The 15,071-nt window shown below is 48.9% G+C and overlaps 1 protein-coding gene across 14 annotated transcripts in view; it reads right to left on the bottom strand.

The window, feature by feature from the left end:
- The window catches only part of GRAMD1B (GRAM domain containing 1B), a 1,544,984-nt gene that overhangs the window by 292,967 nt on the left and 1,236,946 nt on the right, over positions 1 to 15,071 (bottom strand). The window contains exon 1 of one of the 14 annotated variants that reach the window (XM_069614099.1): positions 13,399 to 14,266. The exons of the other annotated variants lie outside the window; for them this stretch is intronic. Within the exon in view, the coding sequence (XP_069470200.1) occupies positions 13,399 to 13,578 (180 nt within the window). The 5' untranslated portion in view covers positions 13,579 to 14,266. Of the gene's footprint in view, positions 1 to 13,398; positions 14,267 to 15,071 lie in introns of those variants that run through there. 14 annotated transcript variants of the gene reach the window in all.

The raw sequence follows: 15,071 nt of genomic DNA, 5'->3' as shown, positions 1-15,071 counted from the left end.
TGGAATGCTTTGGGGAGTTTTGGATTTCAGACACCCCTCACTGAAAGGCCTGTCTTGGGGAACCCGGATAAAAAGGTGTGGGCTGATTTAAAAACAAAGGCACCACTCTTCCTTAAAGAAGTCAGTGTCAGCTGGACAACAAGGATTATCCAATTAAATTATAGGCTATAGTTTTCAGCGCACACTGGGAAGTGAGCTTTGTTCATTTTGAATTTTAAAAATAAAACACTCTGTAGTGTTCTGCCAAATGGGCAATTCATTAAATTAATATTTTTGGTTAAATCGGCTAACAATCTACACAGTTTTGCCTCACCTCATTCACTATAAAGGGAAAGGATTCAAGGCAAGCAGACCCTCCCCGTCTCCCCACACCTTTTGGTTTCCCAGGGCTCAGTTCTACTTACATAGCAAGCCTCCATTTAAAGTTCAGGAAAGCTAGCTACATCCCAGGACACTATGGAAAAATAGGGCAGGGGTCTGGTCACTCCACTCTCAAAGGTGGCCTCCTGCACTCCACCATAGGACCCAGTCAGCTTTAAGGCCTTCCTAGAGATAGACAGCTCCACCCAGATGCACTCTCAGCAATCTCCTCTGGTGTCTCCTTACAGCTGTCAGATGGTAAATTTCAGCAGACTTCCTGATGGTCTGTCTCTTCTCTCTGTCCTGTCTTTTTCTCTATCCTAGTGCAGTGCCACTTATATAGGAGCGAAAACACCACTAATTCTACTATCTTAATGAAGTACCGTGCCATCACTCCTGCCGCTAGGATTGGACAGTTACCCTTCTCTCTCCTCCCAAACCCAGTCTCCAAGTCAGGATTGGTTTAGGGATCTGAAACACTGTATGGCATTTCCCCTTTGTAATCGCCCCTTTGTTCCCTTTTCAACTTTTTGGCAAAAACTAGTTATGTATCACAACTTCATAATGTTACTAGCAACTGCCAGAATAAACATATTTTCTGATTCAGCTAATCAGGGAGAATTAGATAAGCCAACCACCAAATCCGTACCATCAAGCACGGCCATGTGGCATATTTCTGCCGTTTGCATAAAAATCACAAGAGTTATGAATATGTAAGTTATTAAGCATATCCCCAATTTCCTTTTCTACCCACTCACCAACTCTCACATTTGGAACATATTCAGATCAACCAGAAACCTAGTTTAACAGGCCATTTACAGTTCCGGGAGTCACAGGCAAATGAATTGAATATGCCTAAAATTGCCTGGAAATTACATAAAAGATGGTACATAGATTAAATCTACCCACTTTATGATGGCTGAGAAAAAGGCCTAACTGATAATACTCCTTTTAAATTAATTGTGAACCTTTATGTGAAACAAATGGCACTTCTCCTGCCTTCCGGCCATTTGTTTTCACTAGGTCAGCATGTACCCAATCAGTCTCCTTTGTGTTGGAAGCTTGCTCTTTCAAGTGGATGCCCCCATGTTCACACACATTAGTCATGCTCCAGCCAAGGGAAAATTTTCTTGAAGTCAATACTTTCAGAGCCAGCAGGTCTGCAGAACACTGAATGTTGACACATTTAGCATGACATTTTATTGTGGTGGGTCATTAAATGGGAGATGTGACACCCAGGATGGGAGTGGGAGATTTCCTTGTGAAGCTTTTTTTTTTTCCATAGCTAGCAAAATGGTCTACGTTGGGCTGACATTTTTCATAAAGACAAAGTGGCTCTTCAAATGTCACTGGAGGTTTGTGGGTAAAACATAATATACCTTGCTTTTAGTCAACCCACACACCATGTTTTGTTTTCCTGACATTTTTCTGAGAGCAGTGATACTTTATTTTCACTTTTTCAAAGTTCTTTTATTTGCACACACCTGTTCAGGCCGTTTTTGATTTCAATGCCACGGGGATCTTTGATTCCTCCTTCTTTTGTAAATTAAAATGCTGCATATCCATTGGTAATGACAGGGAGTCCCCTTTCCACATGGCTCTTTAATTTTGCTTGAAAAACAAAAACAAGGGCCAGGCTGTTTTTGATTCATTGTTTATAATCTTGCTATTCATGTGAAAGAGACTTCTGTTTGAGGCCTTGAAATACACCCCACATCTGTATAGTGGATCACGTGACTATCTGCGGCCCACAGTCAAATAAATACCCCTAGCAGATCAGTGAAGCGTGAAATGCGATGCTGGAACTTGTTAAACACGTTTTTCCAAAAATGAGCCTTATGGGAAAATGTTGTTAAAAAGAAAATGGAGTGTGCCTAGATGCAACCGGTGATGGAAAACATCAGAGGGCAAGATAACCACAGTAGGAGTGCCATCTAGCCAGTGATGGAAACTATCAGAGGGAAAGATAGCCACAGTAGGAGTGCCATCTAACCAGTGATGGAAAATATCAGAGGTCAAGATAGCCACAGTAGGAGAGACATCTAGCCAGTGATGGAAACTATCAGAGGGCAAGATAGGCACAGTAGGAGAGCCATCTAGCCAGTGATGGAAACTATCAGAGGGCAAGATAGCCACAGTAGGAGTGCCATCTAGCCAGTGATGGAAACTATCAGAGGGCAAGCTAAACACAGTAGGAGTGCCGTCTAGCCAGTGATGGAAAATATCAGAGGGCAAGATAGCCACAGTAGGAGAGCCATCTAGCCAGTGATGGAAACTATCAGAGGGCAAGACAGGCACAGTAGGAGTGTTGTCTAGCCAGTGATGGAAACTATCAGAGGGCAAGATAGTCACAGTAGGAGAGCTGTCTAGCCCATGATGGAAAATATCAGAGGGCAAGATAGGCACAGTAGGAGAGCCATCTAGACAGTGATGGAAACTATCAGAGGGCAAGATATCCACAGTAGAGTGCCGTCTAGCCAGTGTTGGAAAATATCAGAGGGCAAGGTAGGCACAGTAGGAGTGCCGTCTAGCCAGTGATGGAAAATATCAGAGGGCAAGATAGCCACAGTAGGAGAGCCATCTAGCCAGTGATGGAAACTATCAGAGGGCAAGACAGGCACAGTAGGGGTGTTGTCTAGCCAGTGATGGAAACTATCAGAGGGCAAGATAGTCACAGTAGAGTGCCATCTAGCCAGTGATAGAAACTATCAGAGTGCAAGATAGGCACAGTAGGAGTGCCGTCTAGCCAGTGATAGAAACTATCAGAGGGCATGATAGCCACAGTAGGAAAGACATTTAGCCAGTGATGGAAATTATCAGATGGCAAGATAGCCACAGTAGGAGTGCCGTCTAGCCAGTGATGGAAACTATCAGAGGGCAAGATAGCCACAGTAGGAGTGCCATCTAGCCAGTGATGAAAAATATCAGAGGACAAGGTAGCCACAGTAAGAGTGCCGTCTAGCCAGTGATGAAAAATATCAGAGGGCAAGATAGCCACAGTAGGAGAGCCATCTAACCAGTGATGAAAAATATCAGAGTGCAAGATAGGCACAGTAGGAGTGCCGTCTAGCCAGTGATAGAAACTATCAGAGGGCATGATAGCCACAGTAGGAAAGACATTTAGCCAGTGATGGAAATTATCAGAGGGCAAGATAGGCACAGTAGGAGAGCCATCTAGCCAGTGATGAAAACTATCAGATGGCAAGATAGCCACAGTAGGAGTGCCGTCTAGCCAGTGATGGAAACTATCAGAGGGCAAGATAGCCACAGTAGGAGTGCCATCTAGCCAGTGATGAAAAATATCAGAGGACAAGGTAGCCACAGTAAGAGTGCCGTCTAGCCAGTGATGAAAAATATCAGAGGGCAAGATAGCCACAGTAGGAGAGCCATCTAGCCAGTGATGAAAAATATCAGAGAGCAAGATAGCCACAGTAGGATATCCGGCTAGCCAGTGATGGAAACTATCAGAGGGCAAGGTAGCCACAGTAGGAGTGGCATCTAGCCAGTGATGAAAAATATCAGAGGTTAAGATAGCCACAGTAGGAGTGCCATCTAGCCAGTGATGAAAAATATCAGAGGACAAGGTAGCCACAGTAAGAGTGCCATCCAGCCAGTGATGGAAAATATCAGAGGACAAGGTAGCCACAGTAGGAGTGCCATCTAGCCAGTGATGAAAAATATCAGAGGACAAGGTAGCCACAGTAAGAGTGCCGTCTAGCCAGTGATGGAAAATATCAGAGGACAAGATAAGCACAGTAGGAGTGCCGTCTAGCCAGTGATGGAAAATATCAGAGGGCAAGATAGCCACAGTACGAGTACCATCTCGAAAATATCAGAGGACAAGATAGCCACAGTAGGCGTGCCATCTAGCTAGTGATGGAAACTATCAGAGGGCAAGATAGGCACAGTAGGAGTGCCATCTTTTTTTTTGAATGTTTATATGCAATGTGCTCTTTCTTCAGTTGGAAAAGAGAAACTGAAAGAAATGTGCATTTTTCACTTTAGGATAAACTCAGTTCCTATCATGTCACTTCCCATTGCATACGTTATAGTCCACCTGTTCTTTTTTTAAGGACTTGAGTCCTGAGTTTAACATTTTCTGATATTTTATCAGGAATGATAAGGTGCTTATGTTTGTGCATTGGTGAGGATAAGTGAAAAGTGAGCAGCATTCTTTCCTATGGGCCATGCCCATGGGGAAACATTAAGAATTCACAATAGGTAGTGGAGACTAGCAGGGCTCGGTTATGTCAGGCAAAGTAATATACCCCCACCTAACAGGCTTATCAGAAGAATGTATGTTGGGTAATCTCTTCAGGTCCAAAGCGGGCCAGGGTGTGACAGCGGGTGAAGATAGATGTGAGGACAGCGGGTGAAGATAGGTGTGAGGACTCTGTATGAGACAGTCAGAGCACTATTCTCTGTTGGTGGAATTTGTAGGATGTAGAGATGGGAGAGCCATAGGATTCCTGGGATGGGCCAAGCCAGGGCCGAGCCTTAGAGTCCAGCTTGGCTCCAAGTGGCAAACGTGGGCTGTACTATCAAAATGAGCATGCAAGTCTTGGAACCAAAGACACCATTGCTGACATTCTGCCGGCATACAGTGCAAGCCCCCATTACCCGCACCCTGCCTCTCCAAATCCCCCACATACTTCCTACTTGGGGCATGCCCCTCCGCCCAACACAAATACCATACATGGCATTCCACCTCCCAACTAAACAACACAAATCCCCTCTCTGGGAGAGTCCTCTCCTTTGTTTGGCCTATGAGTGGGTGTGGTGAATAGTTGTGAAATGGAGTTCACGCCTTACAGATTTCCTCTTGACTTGTGTCCTGCATGATACCACATGAACCATTTTATACATTTGTATGTGAGCTGCAAAGAAGTTTCGAAACTCCACTGCAGCGACTTTGCAACTGGATAGAGAATGCAATGTGTCCAATTCACAAAGGCAGTTGCAAATTGCAATATCCATTTTGTACATTGCAACCTAGTCCTTTTGTAATTGTAATTGTTTATTTTTAAAGCGCTTATACATAAGTGAATTGCTTCAAAGCACTTCAAGGCGGGAAGGGAACAATAAGATATCATTGTCGTTCTTAGGCCTTGAAGATTCAGAATGATCGGAATGATCGAACAGCAATAACTAGCATACTAAGCCGTGGCATTTCTACAAGTATAAGTGTGTAGCAAAGAGTAGGGGAAAAAAGGGTGGGGGCGGGAGAGGAACATACAAGACGAAAAAGGTTGGTCATCAATGCACCTATACATGACGGCATAACCAGCTAGGGAGGGGAGATAGAGGAAGACAGGACAGACAATCATGTTAAGCCTAGTACATTCAAGGTTGTGCAAGTGCGAGGGAGTGGTGAGAAGTGCGCCCAGTCCAGCAGAGGCCAGGGTTAAGTGCAGAATGGTTGCCACACTCATGGAACATATTCCGAGTGCAGTAATGCAAGGCAGAGTGCAGAGGCCCAGAGGCAAGTGCAGGACTGGAGGGGGAGCCTGGGGCCTGTGAGGTTCGGGAGGTGAACCAGGCAGCCAGTCAGGTGACTGAGCAGATTGGGGAAGAGAACAAGTGAGGGAAGCAGGAGAGAAGAGAAGGAGGTTAGCAAGAGAGAGAGAAAGAGGAAGAGAAGAGGATGGTATTGAGGAGTTTCTGTAACTTAAGGAGGCGCGGCTCAAAATGGAGAGAGGCAGGTACGCAGTTCCAGAGGGAGGCACCTGCAGAGGATAAGGATCTACCCCCCAAATCTCTGTTTGCAAAAATGACTCCCCAGCAGAGAGTTGGAGGAGGCCGAGTGGGGGGCTGTGGAGGGAGAATGTTTAGGAAGAGAGCATTGTAGGTATCAGGGGCCCCGGCCCTAGAAAGCCTTGTGGACTATGCAGAGGGACTTGAACTTGATACTTGCAGCAATGGGGAGCCAGTGGAGGGATTTCAGAGCCAGAGAGATGCAGTACCTGGGTTTGAGACCAAGGATAAGTCTTGCAGTTCTGTTCTGGGTGAGTTGAAGAAGTCACAGAGTAGAGGTAGGAAGATTGAGAAAGAGACTGTTACAGTAGTCCAGTCTGGAAAGAACCGGGGCTCTGGAAACAGGGAGCTTCTGGGGGAAGTAGAGGAAAGGGAGACTATCTCTGAGTAGGTGCAGCTGGTAGTGGGACTTTCTGGACATGTCTGAGATGTGAGAAGAGAAGGAGACAGTAGAGTGGAAGATGACCCCCAGATTGTGTGCCTCACTAGTGTGTGAGGGTGCAGGACCAAGGGAGGTTGGTTAGAGTGAAAGTGGGAAAAGGGGAGCAGGAGTCCTAATGAGGATGATCTCTATCTTACTGGCATTAAGGCAGACAGACAGTCCGGGATGAGCGAGGAGGAGGAAGAGGCAGAGAGTAGCCTGAAGGAGAGCTGTGTTTCATCCGCATAACACTGAAAGTTGGAGGTGAAGGCAGAGATCATGTGGGCCAAATGAGGGCATAAGTGAAGCCTCCTACTTTGACTGCCACTGGTTTTGAATATGCAACAATCAGCTGTACATTTGGTCCCTTCATTTTGGTTACTTCTGTTATTTTTCTGGCTTTTATACTTCAAATAAAGATGCTGCATTGATTACAATGAAGAGAAATAAAAGTATAGAATGCATTCAAAATGGTGCTTTTTTTGTTTGTTTAATAAGTGCGTTTTTTGAAGTTTGGAACATGATTCATTAAATAAAGCAAATATTCGGCTTCACATTTGGCTTCGGACGAATAGTTGACAAACTATTCGGTATTCAGCCGAATGCTAGATACGCTATTAGGAACAGCCCTAGAACAAATAGATAAAGATGACTTGTAATTGCGGAGGACATGTAATGGAATCCTGTGTTTTGCTCGATCCTTCGGTGACAATATATGAGCTCCAGCGCTGGACACTTATAGAGCACAGACCACCGCAACTGCTATATATGGAGTGGAAATCAGGGGTCATTGCAAGATATTGTCTAAAACTGAGACTGAAAATAACTTCCTCAAAAGACAGCTTTGGGTTTCGAAGAATGCATCAATGTACTGTGGTGGCTGCAACGTGAGGTTTGGGACGATGAAGCAGTACCTGCGAGCAGCCATACTGAATTGTGCAGACATAATGGCGCTTAGAGTCATAGAGGTGCATCAGGATACATACCATCCCATTTGCCTTTTACATGACACCTTGTGCGTACCATTGTATGACTTGACGAACATGCTCAAACATGGACCTGCACAGCCAAACATCGCTATCCTTAGTGGCCATCAGATTTCAGCGAACAGGATGGATTTGAACCAAGCTGCTTTAGAAGATGTGATGGCCAGATCCTCTTGATCTGAGCTGACGAGCAGAGCGAGACACTGTTTATGGATGCGTCACACATGTTCTCGCTGTCCAAGTCCTAACAAAGATATGTCTCATAGAATATCGCTGGACTAGACTGAAAGAGCCAGAAATGGTGGTGTTCCTTAATCAGGCAGCCATCTTGTTACCTGGGGAATCGGGGGCTTTGGACATCATACACATAGCGAACTCTGAAGCCTTTAGCGTGAAGGCATCTCCTACTACGAGAGGAAGGAATTGCCACGGTCCAGCAACATATGTGTCGAGTGGACGGAATATTAAGACGACTCGATTATTTTTTCAGCTCGCCGACATTATTGATTATAGACGTAGAACTTGCTAATGCCCCCCTGTGGTGTATCGCAAGTCTTTATAATTCATTGCGCCCCAATGACAGCGGCGGATCTTTATCAGAGCGGGTGGATTTATTGCGTACGTTAAGAGACCAAGCAGATCCCCCACTCAATATTACATTTTTGGTATGTGACGATTTGAACGTAAACATGCGAAACTATAGCGCTAGCGCTGATGGCGCTATACCCGAGGATACAGCACTTGGTATTAACCCTCCAGCCTCAGTGGATGCCAATGTTGATAATAGGGGCAACACATTGTCAGATACCCGCATCGAACTGGGGTTCAGAGCAGTAAATGGAAGATTTCCGCCTGATACTCCAGGTAAACACACCTTTGTAAATGCTAGGTACTACTTAACGACTGATTATTTCATATTAGCCTTAGAAAATGTGTCCTAGGTCAAATATTTTGAAGTGGTCCCTAGGGTCAACAGTGACCATGACCCCCTTATCCTGACAGTAAGGGTTGAGGAGGAACCCTCTCTCCCAGGGGAACACCGGGTGCGTTGGGGAAACGCAAGCCCAGACCCATTAATACCAGGGTCATTTTATGCGACCATACATAATCGAGAAATATGTCTCCAGACTGGCACCTGTGATGAAGCGAATTGGCCGGCCTGGGGAGATAGCCTGGCGGCTTATTGATGTTCTTTCGGGAAAATGTTTCCCAGACCGCACCACAGTGTTCAATGCAAAGTGTAAATTGCCTAAACAATTCCTTCTGTCTGCATTGAGAGAGCAAAGCGGAGATCAAGAGGAAATAGCCAAAGCCACGAAAATTTACAAGAAGCCCCTCAAAACTAGGAAACTCTAAATAGCATAGAGGGGGGCGACCTCAGGAGATCTGATCACCGCTGGATTAAGCACCAATGATAAACCCAGGAGTGAGCAGATAGAGCTGGTGGGCGAGGTGAAATGGATCCAACACTTCTCGGCACTATATAATGAAGCAAGTGACGAAATGGAGCTAAGCACTTTAGAGATTAATCATCCACGTGCCCTTTATTACGATTTTCCGCAGGCCAATGGCCCCAGCATAGTGGCATCAACGAGCCAAGCAGATAAAGCTCTTGCAGGGATAGCTAACGGTGCATTTGAGGGACCGCATTCAATCCCGATTCGGTTCTTTAAAGAATGAAATTGTGGTTTGGGTGCCAGTAGCCACCTTCACATTTAACACAATGATTTACCAGAAGGCTCTGCCAGCATCTTGGAAGGAGGCAATTATAGTACCAATCTTTCAGAGAGGTGATATATGCGATCTAGCCTGCTACCGCCCAATCCCTCTAACTGAAACCTCAGCGAAGCGGTTCAGTTGGGTGTTATATGGAAAGATTATGGATTGGGAAGCAGAAAATCAAGTTATCTCAGAGTACCAGTATGGCTTTCAGGAGGGCATAGCAACAACTGATCAAATATTGAATCGGAACCTAGTGCTGAATAAATGATATATCTGGGGTTAATGGATCTCTCAACTGCATTAATTATGAGAAGCTTTGGGAGGTATTGCGGGCACTAGGAGTGCCAGAGGAGATCCTGCAAGTATTGGTCAAAATGCATTCAACTGTGTTGGCAAGAGTGAAGTTAGGGAATCAAGGTAAACAACTAAACCATTTCGAAACCTCAGAGGAGTGAGGCAAGGGTTCGTTATAGCCCCCTTACCCTTCAATATTTATATAAACTCTCCACCAAATGGATTACTAGATCTAACAACAAGCGTTCCCATGATGGCCGGCCACAAGACATGTGTATCCTTCTATGCCGATGACGCAGTTTCGATGGCTAGAACAAAGCACGGCCTCTAAATATCGGTTAATTGGTTCAATGACTATATGGGACAAAAACACCTTTAAATTAATACAGGGAAGTCAAAGGTAATGTGCATTGGTCGTAGCAAAGCTTTGGCGAATGCAATGACGATTAGCAACAACAAATTGGGCTGAGTAACTACTTTTTGGTACTTGTGTGTAACGATATCTCGCGATTTGAGGTGGTCCACACACGTAGAACAGCAAATAGCGAAATCCTCGCAAATTAATGTCTCAATGAAATTGGGTGGGTTACCATTGGGCCACACCGCTCGGATTTATCAGGCCAAATCGATATCACTGTTGACTTACGGTGCATTCCTTTGGGGGCATCACCTCATAAAGGCAAAAAACAATTCTAAGGAAAATCATAGGTGCGTCCCGGCGTATTTTGTTACAAGAAGAATACAATTTGACTCAAATTGAAGGTCTGATATCAATGGGTGGATGTATGGATGGACAGGTTGGTGGATGGATTGATGGATCAGTGTGTGGATGGGTTGGAGGTTGGTGGGTGGATGGGAAATGGGTGGATGTAGGGACAGATGGGTTGGTAGGGGTATGGATGGATGGGTCGTGGGTGAATGGGTTGGAGGGTGGGTTGGTGGGTCACTCAGTGGATAGATGGATGGGAGGATGGGTGGATAGATGGATGGGTGGATGGATGGAAAGTGCGTTGATGGATGGATGGATTGGTGTGTGGATGGATGGATGGATGGATGGATGGGTTGGTGGGGGGGTGGATGGATGGATGCAAAGTGGGCGGATAGATGGATCGGTGTATGGATGTGTTGGTGGTGTATGGATGGATCGGTGTGTGAATGGATGGGTTGGTTGGGGGATGGACGGATCAGTGTGTGGGTGAATGGGTTGGTGGTAGGATGGATGGATAGGTGGATAGATGGGTGGGTGAAGGGATGAATGGGTGTGTGGGTGGGTTCGTGTGTGGAGAGATCGTTGTGTGAATGGATGAGTTGGTGGGGGGATGGATGGATGGAGGGTGGGTGTGTGGGTAGGTGGGTGGAGGGATGGATCGGTTTGTGGATGGATGAGAAGTGGGTGGATGGGTGGATGGATGGATAGGTGGATCAGTGAGTGGATGGATGGGTGGATGGGTTGATGGGGCAATGGATGAATCGGAGTGTGGGTTGGTGGGGGGATGGATGGATGCAAAGTGGGTGGATGGATCAGCACATGGCTAGATGGGTTGGTGGGGGATGGATGGGAAGTGGGTGGATGGATGAATGGGTGAATGGTTGGTTGGGTGGATGAACGGGTGGGTGGATGGTTGGGTGGATGGATCTGGCCTGGGACCTCTTTACATCAAGCTCTCCCTCCCTAAATACCACCTGAACAGAGTCCTTCTGTCCTCTAGCACGTTTGACTCTCTGCAGGTCAAACGTGTGTGGATGGATGGGTGGAGGGATGAATGGGTGTGTGTGTGGGTTGGTGTGTGGAGGGATTGCTGTGTAAATGGATGGGTTGGTGGGGGGATGGATGGAGGGTGGGTGTGTGGATAGGTGGGTGGAGGGATGGATCGGTTTGTGGATGGATGGGAAGTGGGTGGATGGGTAGATGGATGGGTGGATCAGTGAGTGGATGGATAGGTTGATGGGGCGATGGATGAATCGGAGTGTGGATGGATGGGTTGGTGGGAGGGATGGATGGATGGATGCAAAGTGGGTGGATGGATGGATCGGTGTGTGAATAGATGGGTTGGTGGGGGATGGATGGATCAGTGCATGTATGGATGGGTTGGTGGGGGATGAATGGCTCGGTGTGTGAATGGATGGGTTGGTGGGGGGATGGACGGATCAGTGTGTGGGTGGATGGGTTGGTGGTAGGATGGATGGATAGGTGGATCGAAGTATGGGTGGAGGGATGAATGGGTGTGTGGGTGGGTTGGTTTGTGGAGGGATCGCTGTGTGAATGGATGAGTTGTTGGGGGGATGGATGGAGGGTGGGTGTGTGGATAGGTGGGTGGCGGCATGGATTGGTTTGTGGATGGATGGGAAGAGGGTGGATGGATGGATGGATCAGTGAGTGGATGGATGGGTGGATAGGTTGATGGGGCGATGGATGAAACGGAGTGTGGATGGTTGGGTTGGTGGGGGGATGGATGGATGCAAAGTGGGTGGATGGATCAGTGTGTGTATGTATGGATGGGTTGGTGGGGGATGGATGGGAAGTGGGTGGATGGATGAATGGGTGAATGGTTGGTTGGGTGGATGAACGGGTGGGTGGATGGATCCGACCTGGGACCACTTTACATCCAGCTCTCCCTCCCTAAATACCACCTGACCAGAGTCCTTCTGTCCTCTAACTCCAACTCTCTGCAGGTCAAACGTGTGTGGATGGATGGATGGGTGGGTGGGTGGATGGGTTGGTGGATGGATGAATGGTGTGTAGATGGGTTGGTGTGTGAATGGATCAGTGTGTGGATGGATGGGTTGGTGGGAGGATGGATGGATGAAGGGTGGGGGATGGGTGGGAAGTGTTTGGATGGATGGATCAGTGTATAGATAGATGGGTGTGTGGATGCATTGGTGGGGTGTTGGATGGCTCTGGCCTGTGACCTCTTTACATCCATGTCTCCCTCCCTAAATACAGAGTCCTTTTGGTCCTCTGGCTCCAACTCTCTTCAGGTCAAACGTTTCTCCAAGCAGAGAGTGGGGGTAGATCCTTTTCTGCGACTGGCTCCTCCCTCTGGAATGGCCTTCGTTTACCACTCCGAATTGAGCCGGATCTTCTAAAGTTCCGGAAACTTCTCAAGACTTTCCTTTTCTCCTCTTCCTTCCTCTCCCCCTCTGCTGCTATGGCTGGTCGCTTCACAGGGGCCACATCAACCCCCACCAGTCCCCCTAACTCTCGGGCTCCTTTCCCCAGACTTCCCTGCCCCCTTTCCTGGGAGGTGCCCCACTCCTGCACTTCTCCCTCTAACCCCCCAACCCCCACACTTACCACCTTCTCAAGCACTTGCACGATAGGATTGTCACAAGGCCAATAGAACCTTTTTTTGTTGTTATTCGCTTGTTCCCCCGTACCCCACCTATCTTGTTTTGTGGCACCTGGAAACACTTGTGTATAGGGATCACTCAATTGTCCAATAAGAAAATGGTTGGGAAGTGGGTGGATGGGTTGGTGGATGGGTTGGTGGTGGATGGATGGGAAGTGGGTGGATGGATGAAGGGGTGAGTGGGTAGGTTGGTGCGGGATGGATGGACGGGAATGGAGTGGATGGCTGAATGGGTGGGTGGATGGGTTGGTGGGTAAGTGGGTGGATGGATGAAGGGGTGAGTGGGTAGGTTGGTGCGGGATGGATGGACGGGAGTGGAGTGGATGGATGAATGGGTGGACGGGTTGGTGGGGAAGTGGGTTGATGGATGAATGGGTGAGTGGGTAGGTTGGTGGGGGATGGATGGACGGGAAGGGAGTGGATGGATGAATGGGTGGGTGGAGGAACTGATATCGAGGAATCGGGCCAAGGACAGGCACCATGAGCACAGAGAACACTGCACCAGACTCACCGCAGGGATGTCCTCCGACTCCTGGCTGCCCCAGGGCTCGTACTCCAGGGGTGTGTTTTGCAGTCTCTCCAGGTACCAAAGCAGGGCGGCCTGCTCCTCCTGCTCCTCCTGCTCCTGGAGCAGAGTCCACACCTCGCCAGGCTCCGCCATCCCTGGGCTCGGCTCGGTCCGGCGTGGCATGGTGAGGTCCTTGCTTCAGCACCCAACCAGGTCAGCACTTGCGCCTGCCCACTCCGGCCACGACCATCCCACGAACACCACCGTGGGGCCCCGACACGGCAACTCGGCCACTGCGGCCTGTTGGGAGCCCCCCTGCAGGGTCGCCACCGAGGACTGCCCTGGAAGTCCTCAAGGAAGACTTCTGGAGCCACCTAAGGAACTCCCAAGTCCAGCGGTTGCCAGTCCCTTATACTGATTACTGCGGTGCAGGCCGGAGGCGGCTGGGAGCCCTCGCTGCGTCCCACAGTTTGGAGTTGCTGGATTCCAGTAGCCCCCAACTGTTTTCCCAGGGCACAGGGTGGGGGTCGCCGATCACTCACCCCCCCCTCCCCCCTGCACTAGGATCCGAGCTGCTCCCCTGCAGAGGCGCCCACCCCTCACGGGTCCGTTCTGGGTGGTCCCAGTCCAGAAGGTCGCACCCCAGTACCTCCCAGCAGAACCCTGCACCTCTCTTGCTATCCCAGTGACTCCAAGCACTCGTCTCTTCCAGGGCACTATACACAGAGTGATAGAAGCCCCAGAGGGGGGAGAGCAGCACACTGCCCCGGAGACTTCAAACACGCGTGTCTTGCAGCGCAGCACTCAGGCAAATAGAGCCCTCAGGGGGTGGGGCAGCAGCACGCAGCAGCACACTCCCTGCCCCAGTAATTCCAAGCACACTTCTCCTGCAGTGCAGAACACAGGCTCCTAGACCCCACCGGGGTGGGACAGCACACGCCCTTTCCCCCACAGCCCCCTCCAATCCCAACAGCTCTCCACCATCTGTAAATATACAGGGGGGCGTTTCTGCCAGAAAGGCAGCGCCTCGGGCCAATCCCGTGCCTGTCCTTCCCCGAATCCCCGCCCTCGACGCAGCCCTGTGTGGGGTCAATGAACTGCAGTAGCCCCGCTGCCAGCAGATGTTTCCTGCACTCAAAAGTTCTTAGGAGAGAAAAACAAGACCCCCCCCCCCACACACTCCCCCCGTCCCGGGGCTGGGAGATAGGGGGCGGCCGAGTCAGAAGAGCTGTACAGCTTCTAGACCCTGGTTCTAAATGAGAGCAGCACCTCCCCCACCCGCACCCCTGTCCCAGATGCACAGCACCCCCACTCCTTGGTCACTCGCCACCCCCCCCACTGCCCCCCCAGGCTAGGAAGAGGGCTGCCCCCACCACAGCCACGCCGTGAGGGAATGGGAGAGGTCAGTGTTGTGTGAATGCGAGCGGAGTCTTAGTGAGTGGCGTGCGTGGGTGGAGTCAAGTGTGAGTGAAAGCCACTGTAGAGTGAGTAAGGATCGAGAGTGCAGTGTTTATGAGTGAGCGCGGAGGGTTGGAAGTGTGCTCCTTGAAGAGTAGCACACCGATTTCTTTAATTCTTCTCTTGTGATCACGGAGCTCGTGTGCCCACTGTCCACGCACGCTGCACACCACAAGAGAGGTGACGGACGGTCCTGTCAGGGCGTCGGGGATTTACTG

The sequence above is a fragment of the Ambystoma mexicanum genome, chromosome 9, assembly GCF_040938575.1.
Source record: "Ambystoma mexicanum isolate Mex_15411 chromosome 9, UKY_AmexF1_1, whole genome shotgun sequence".
Classification (NCBI taxonomy): domain Eukaryota; kingdom Metazoa; phylum Chordata; class Amphibia; order Caudata; family Ambystomatidae; genus Ambystoma; species Ambystoma mexicanum.
Note: the sequence above shows the minus strand (reverse complement) of the source record. Positions and strands in the feature narration are given on the sequence as shown.